Source organism: Gymnoscopelus microlampas, assembly GCF_963454915.1.
Source record: "Gymnoscopelus microlampas genome assembly, chromosome: 6".
NCBI lineage: Eukaryota > Metazoa > Chordata > Actinopteri > Myctophiformes > Myctophidae > Gymnoscopelus > Gymnoscopelus microlampas.
Genome location: NC_139943.1, coordinates 30,542,886 through 30,550,172, shown reverse-complemented (window position 1 = coordinate 30,550,172; position 7,287 = coordinate 30,542,886). Strand labels below are relative to the sequence as shown.

The following is a 7,287-nucleotide window of genomic DNA, read 5'->3' as shown; positions in this document are numbered from 1 at the left end:
TTAAATAATCTTCCTGGTTAAATTGAGTGACAGAAGCCTCTCCTCTCGACTGCTCAAAGAGGAAAAGTAGGTCCTATACGTCTGTGTGAGTAAAGAGGCATCACGTGAGTTTTTCCCGCCATAAATTATTTTGTAAAAAAATGGTTAACATATCAACCCACAGTATTGCTTCAAGGAGAAGTAGGGCTAAAATTCGACTGAGCCTTTACACACTTGGGGGCGGGACCGGAAACAACAGCTTCTTGGGAACAAGACTATGTTGGCTAAAGTTCCTGGTGGTACAGTACATACATTGTGGGATTTTCAGGAAAAGAAAAAAAAATTCAGATCCTGCCCTCCTGCCAAGGGATGGCCTTCAAAATAAAGAAAGGATCTGTTTATAATTATAATACCTTATTCTGGGAACTTGCGAGGTGATGTCATTTTTCTCATTTAACAGCATATAGAACACACTTACCATTCTAATTATTCTATAGTCTATGTAAGATTTCATCCTACTAACGCTGATTATTTACTCAAGAAATATAACCATTTGGCTTCCAAATTAATAAACAATACAGTCCTTTTGAAGAAGTAAAACAATGTGTATGTCTGAATCTGAATTCAGACATATCTGAATAAATAACCATTTGTTTTAGCCCTTATAGTCTTTTAATATAATTTACAAAGGTATTTAAGTCTAAAATGTATCTGTTTTCCTATATTAATTAATTACATTTTCTTTCAATGTCATACCAATCTAACTCGGGACAGATAGGTATAAAACTATGTCTTTTGTCGACAATATTGATATATATGCCATTATATCCTATTTTAGTGTGCCATCTCTGCATAACTCAAGTTTGCCTACCAATGCTATGATTTTATTAAGTTAAAGGTGGGCTGGAACTAATCCTAGTATTAGTTCTCTCCTTTCCTCTAGAGACTGCATGTGTTTTGAGTTGCACAGCGCACAGGCCCAGCCGATGTCACTGATTATCTCTGGAGGAATACAATAACAGCTCATTGGAGTTAACTTGACCATCTATGACAAAGCCACAACACCTCCAGCTACGCCGGCCAAGGTCTCGCCAAAGTCTCAACCTACGAGCAAGGCTCCTCATGGCCAGATGTCATCGTGAGCCCCTCCCTGCTGATGACTTCGCCTCGTACCTCCGAAACCTGGGCTGGGGGTGGTCTTACAATGCTGTCTCATCCCCCTGGTCAAACAGTTTGTGCACCACCTGTTCTCTAGAGCTATACCCACTTCGAGATCAACATTCTAACATTCCATAATACAGTCCTTTAGCAAATCGAAATAAGAAAAAAAAAATGTATTGCATTATTGAATTTGTCTATCTTGTGCTCCCTATGTTCTCTCCCCCTTCCCCCCATCTCCTTCACCTCTATACTTCGTTTACTCGTTAGGAGATAAAGTCTACATATTTTGACTTGCCCCATTGTTGTCATTTCTGAATAGAGTCACAGGGTCGATAACTTGCTGATGCTTGGTTGACTGACACCCTTTGACCCTATCCAAACTGATAAACAAGATGAGGGATTGATAGATAATTTCTAATCAATAGTTTATTAGATTATAATTATTGTATGATTATTGTATTGTATCACTTTGGATAATTGCATAAAGTATGATGTATTTGCTCAGAAGGGACTGTTCTATAACTGCTAAGATAAGATGTCCTTGCTCCCTGGCCTACTCTTTCTTACCCATGAAAGTTGTGGCTACAGTTTATCTATGATGCCTTAGAACAGGTTACCGTGCCACCAAAATGAGCCTTTGCCCTGTTCATGATTGATATTATATTGTGGGGTGGGCTTAATAAGAGATAAACTGTCTGTTATAATGCTGAACATTTTGTATTACCAGTAGAGAGATATTTTTGCTGTACGGTGCCTCGTGGATTGATTCTTTCTCTTAATACAATGTCAACCTTTTAATTTGAGAACCGGCCTGTGTCTGTCTTTGATTTCGTCTCATCCTTTTTACACTGGGTTTTCAGCTGTTTAACTACAAATAGTTTTAATTAACATAGAGCAGGATTTACAACCCTTATCAGCTCTTTTATCTACTTTATCATGACCTGTGAATAAGTGGGCACATTTAGCAATAAAATAATAGTTTTAGCTGGCATGTGACTTTTTGTATTATATTTTGTTATCATTTTTTAATCATATTCACATTGTACCTTTTTAATTTCATTTTTTAAATGTTATTCTTAACTAGAAAGGGGTGCTCTACAGAGCACACATCTTCAGCAGGCAGGGCTGTGTGAGGGCAGGGCACGGTCACACATGTGCTTCATACGTGTTTGTAGTGAATGCAATCCGAGGCTTCAGGTGTGTCAATTTCCCATGTTGTCTTGTCTGTGTTGGCTCACTGAAAGAAAACTACAAGCGAAATGGCTGGCAAGTGGGGTTCTGTGGCCCGCCTCTGGCGGCTCAAGTCCGCTTCAGACAGCACGCCTCCGTTATTTTAACAGGTTCTAAGCTGAGTCGATACCCTTTCTAATATACGTCTTGGGTTTGAGTATGGCACTTGCGCATTCCAGTGTGGGTGGGGTTATCGGGAAGTTTAAAATGACGTGATCGGGGGACCCAAATGTTGCCTTTTGGTCAGATGTTGTCCCATGCTGTCACTATAGTACAGCAGTTGAAAGGCTTTCTTTTGCTTTGCTTTATACCCCTTTTTTATCTCCCCAATGTAGTCGTTATGTCAATTATTTACTCCCCACACACACATTTCAGTATCGTCTTACTGACTCACCTGCCAGTGAAGAGCCCCCACCGAGAGGGCATAGAGCCTCCGCCCTACTCCCACCCAACACTCCGTGCTGACAGGTGCCACCCCAGCCCGTAGGATTGCATGCAACAATTATTACCCTCCTCGCCCGGCTTCCCGCCCCTGAACATGGGCCAATTGTGTTTGCGTATAGACACTCAACAAAGCTGGATGCACCACGGTGGATTCGAACCCCAGACTCCGCGGTGGTGGTTTGAGTGTTTTCTGTGGCAAAAGGTCTGCCAATAATTGGTCAAGGGGTTTGCGAATCCAGCAGACACTCTGACACATAGGGGCTTTATTTTATTTTATTGGCATTGAAAACAAGCAGAGGCGCTGACAGAAGCAGCCTTGTTTGATGGCTGCGCTGTCAACTCGGCACCGTGCGCTGCTGGGAACCAGTTATAATCTATTTTGAAATTGCACATCGTTTCCACATGGAATTGACATGGTCCGCATTCAATCATTGTCAACAACATGGTACACAAAATGGTACCCTTGATGTCAGCATGTGGGCTGGGGTTCCAGCTCAAGTGACAAAATATGACGGCTAAAAAATTAGGGAACATAGGTCTGAGGGAACACAATGTAGGGCTGAAAGAATCTCGGAAGCAGAACAACGACAGAGTTTCAGCACCATAGACAGCTCCTTCTTTTTTCCAATCAAATACAATTATGTCAGCTACATTAAATGTTGCTAGTATAAGTTATACAACACGACAGCGCAGACATTTCCAACAACCCTTATTACATATTCTGCACACCAACGATTGACTAGTAGATCTACTATCAACAATAATAAAATAGATCAATCCATCATCCATCATCCATCCATTCACCCACCACTTTGGTCACAAACAACATCGAAAACTACTAGTTGCAATCTACATTCATATTCCCTGGAGCATCCTCCTACACTATTTGTGACACTATTGCCTTTTGCTCTAGTCTAGTAATAGGACTGCACTCTTAGTACAAGACTGCAATATTAGTCTTGCACTAAGAGTGCAGTCCTATTAAGAATCCAATCTTAATGCAAGATGTCCAATTGCACAATATCTGAAAATCAAATGGGCAGATTGCCATGAAACTTGCTACTCACATTGACATATTTGGAGGTTGAAGTCTATAAATGAATGTGAATAAATGTGGTGCCAACACATCAACCAGCAGTCTGTATGCTACACAACTGAACCACACATATTTTTCGCTATGTATGCCCAAAACGTAGTGTAAGATGCCTCTCATCACTCGTGGGGCAGCACAGCAAAAAACCCAAAACACCCAACATGCAGACAAATCATAGTGTATGAACACTCAACACACTAGTGGAACAGTCAAATGACCCCCTGCAGAGAGAATTTAGAGATGAAAACTGAAAGCTGAAAACGTCTTCCTTCTGTGCTTCTTTTTCTCTTTCACTAGTTGCACACACACACCTTATGGTGGTGACAGATTTTTTTGCATTTTGAGAGGGAGGATAAAAAAAAGCTTAGCTTCACACAGAGTCAGCTGGGGTCTTGGTATATCTTCTGTGCAGGAAAGCAGTAACATTCACAGCTTTCTATTCTCTATGAATGTGAAAAACGAGGGCATAAATTGTTGTGACGCCTGAGGAATTGCTTTTCCTATGGGCCTCATGCAATAACATTCTCTTAAATGTATTGTATAAATTTGTCTGTTAAGAGAACAAAAAAACATAACATAATAATAACATCCAATAGCGATAGCATTGGGCAAACAATATTTGCGGACTGTATATTTTTACATTTTTATTTCCTTTTTTATCTCAGTAAGTGCCCTTGACCACTTAATATTTGCTCATCCCTACAAGATAAATCATGGAAAAGACCAAAAATGAGAAGAAATGTGTTCTTAAATCGCTTCCTGCATGAGACTCGATGTTTATGCCATGTCCATGCCATTAATTTATAACTGGCTAGCCTCTCGTGAGCCGAGCCATCTGTAAGAGGAAGATAATTGCGGTAGATCTGGGCTGAACATTGCCTAAATATGGAGTCATACATTATAGATATGTCATAGACAACTGACACCATAGACTGGCCACATGAACGCAGAGATCCACATGAAATTACATTGTTATTAGAACCTCTTTGTGTACATGTACTCACTGTTTGTTTGTTTTTAGTGGGCTCGCTGTATTAAAAAAAAAGAAAAAAGACATCCTTGGCTTACAGGTAACATGCACAAAAAAGTATTTTTTGTGCACATGCAATCTGGCAAGTTTTTTTAGCCCTTAATTAACATTAAGGGCATTCATTCAGACAGACATGACCATTTGTAGACATCTTGCGCCTATTACAGAACCACACTGTAAAACATTGTAAATATTTATTGTCTGCCTTATAATATAGACAGGACTACATAGTTTTAGTTAAGACATTTTGTTTGCTTTGTGCATGGTTGTCAGTGAGACGCCAAGGTAAGAAGGAATTCAAGCCAAAGAAAACACACCTAAGGGAAGAAAATACTAGCTCTAAGAAAGAAAAGCAGAGTAAATCATGGGAAACTGTCGTCGTCATCTTCGGCCATCTCCTTGGCAAACTCCAGGTCCTGCTGCTCCCGCTCGCGACATTCCTCTGCTGACTCCAGGTCCTTGTTATAAGCTTTGGGAGGGAACCTCATGGCTTTGACAGACATGTTGTAGATGTCCAGACATAAAGAGATTCTCTCGTGGTACTGTAGCTGAGGTTCTCGGGTCCCATAAATGTCCATGGCCTCTTTTGACTGGATGAAACCCTTCTCATGGTTTATAGTGGCATCTATCACTCCATCATGGATGGCCTTGGCCACTATGTACTCTGCGTCCTTTGGACTGTCCAGGTGTAGTTTGAGAGCAATGTCTGCCAGAGAGATCCTAGAGTAAGACAGACTGATCATACGCACTCCAGTCTTGATGACATTGTGTCTTAGTCGAATGATCAGTGTGTAGGTTCTGTCTGCCTGGAACTTCTCTCCAAACTGTTCCAGGACCTGACTGAACTTGGCCAGGTTCCCAGTTCTCATGACCTGTGTGAGGAGGAAGTAAGGCATGAGTGATCTTTTGAGCGATGGCTGTCTGAACTGCAGTCTTTCGGGAATCTCCCCCAACAACAACTCAACCACTATCAATAACTTATGGACTGTCTGTTTGAAGCCTACAGCAGTGTGCTGAGGAGCCTTCCTCAGGGCATTGATTAGAGTCTTCCTCGCCTCAGAATACTTTAACTGGATGGCCTTGATACGACCAGTGTAGTACAGGTATCTGGCCCATTCGTTGTTGTTGGCCAGCTCAGGGAACACAAAATTGGAATCCAGTTTCTCTGCCTGGTCATATAGGTTGAACTGTAGGTAGTTCCTCAGCAGCAGATTCAACAGGACAGCCTGACCGTCAGTATCGTGGCGCAGTGCTGCCGTGCGCAGACGTGTGTTGAGGAAGCTGCGGATGGTGCCCAACTGGTTGAGGAACTCGTAGACCCGTGCATGGTAGTAATAACACTTGGCAGCAACCAGGTCCAGAGCCCTGCGGTTCTGCGATCCAATCTTCTGCATCAGGTCTTCTGACAGCTTCTGGGCCTCAGAGTATCTCTTCTTGTTGGTAAGGTAGACTACCATTAGAAGCTGAAGATAGGCCTCAACCTCAGGCAGGAGAGGAGTGGAAGCTGCTTTCCCCATCCTGGGACAGAACTGGACCTCGCTTTCAGCTGTCTCCATGGGCTCTCCCAGGAAACCCAGCAGGCAGTCCCTGGCCGTGGCATTACTGGTGTAGAAGCCGGACACGGCTTTGTGCAGAACGTTGGAGTTGAGGCGACGACAGGTCGAGGGCAGCGCACGCAGTGCACGAAGAACGAATCGAGGTTCCTTTCCCAACACAGCCTTCTCTATCTGCTTTACATGTTCATTGATGTATTCCAGAGTCAGACCATCAAGCTCCTTAGGGGTTTTGGCCATGTTGACTGTGTCTTCTGGCATTTCGACGTCCTGCGGGTAGGGGCCTGAATCTTTCTTCTTGTCGGCTTTGGAGTCCTTGGGTTTCTCACGTTGCATAGGCTGGCTCCTTTCTCTCTCTTATTTCTTCTCTTTTCTCTCTGTCTCTGTAACTCTATGTCTCTATAGTTGCTACTATTCTATGTCTCTCAGTGTCAAAGCCATCCTGTGATGGCAGCGAAAACTTATGATCCCTTGTTCATAACGGCTGTAATACCTTATAAAGAATGTAGGCTGGTCTGACATCACATAGAACACAAACCATTGCAATACATACCTAACAACGCCGATTTGCATGGGTGTTCTTATTTGTACACATTTCTCTCTTTTTTTCTACGTTTCTTGAAACCTTCACCCATTTTACTTCACAAACCCTGACTCTTCTGGCAAAATCAAACAATTGCCTCATACCATTTACAGTAATCTGTGCTCAAAATCAAACAATGCTTCTAGATTATGCACACAGTCAGTCAATAGATTAAAACTATAGCATTCATTAGAACATATAGATCAGCTAATTG

General features: G+C 42.1%; 1 protein-coding gene across 1 annotated transcript; it reads right to left on the bottom strand.

Annotated features, from left to right (window-relative positions):
• Nucleotides 1-5,299: 5,299 nt before the first annotated feature.
• LOC311046945 (26S proteasome non-ATPase regulatory subunit 3-like) lies at nt 5,300-6,826 on the bottom strand (the record flags this gene model as incomplete). The annotated part of the gene is made up of 1 exon (XM_084059525.1): nt 5,300-6,826. The coding sequence occupies one exon, from the start codon at nt 6,824-6,826 to the stop codon at nt 5,300-5,302; it is 1,527 nt and encodes a 508-aa protein (XP_083915651.1).
• Between the last annotated feature and the right edge of the window lie 461 nt (nt 6,827-7,287).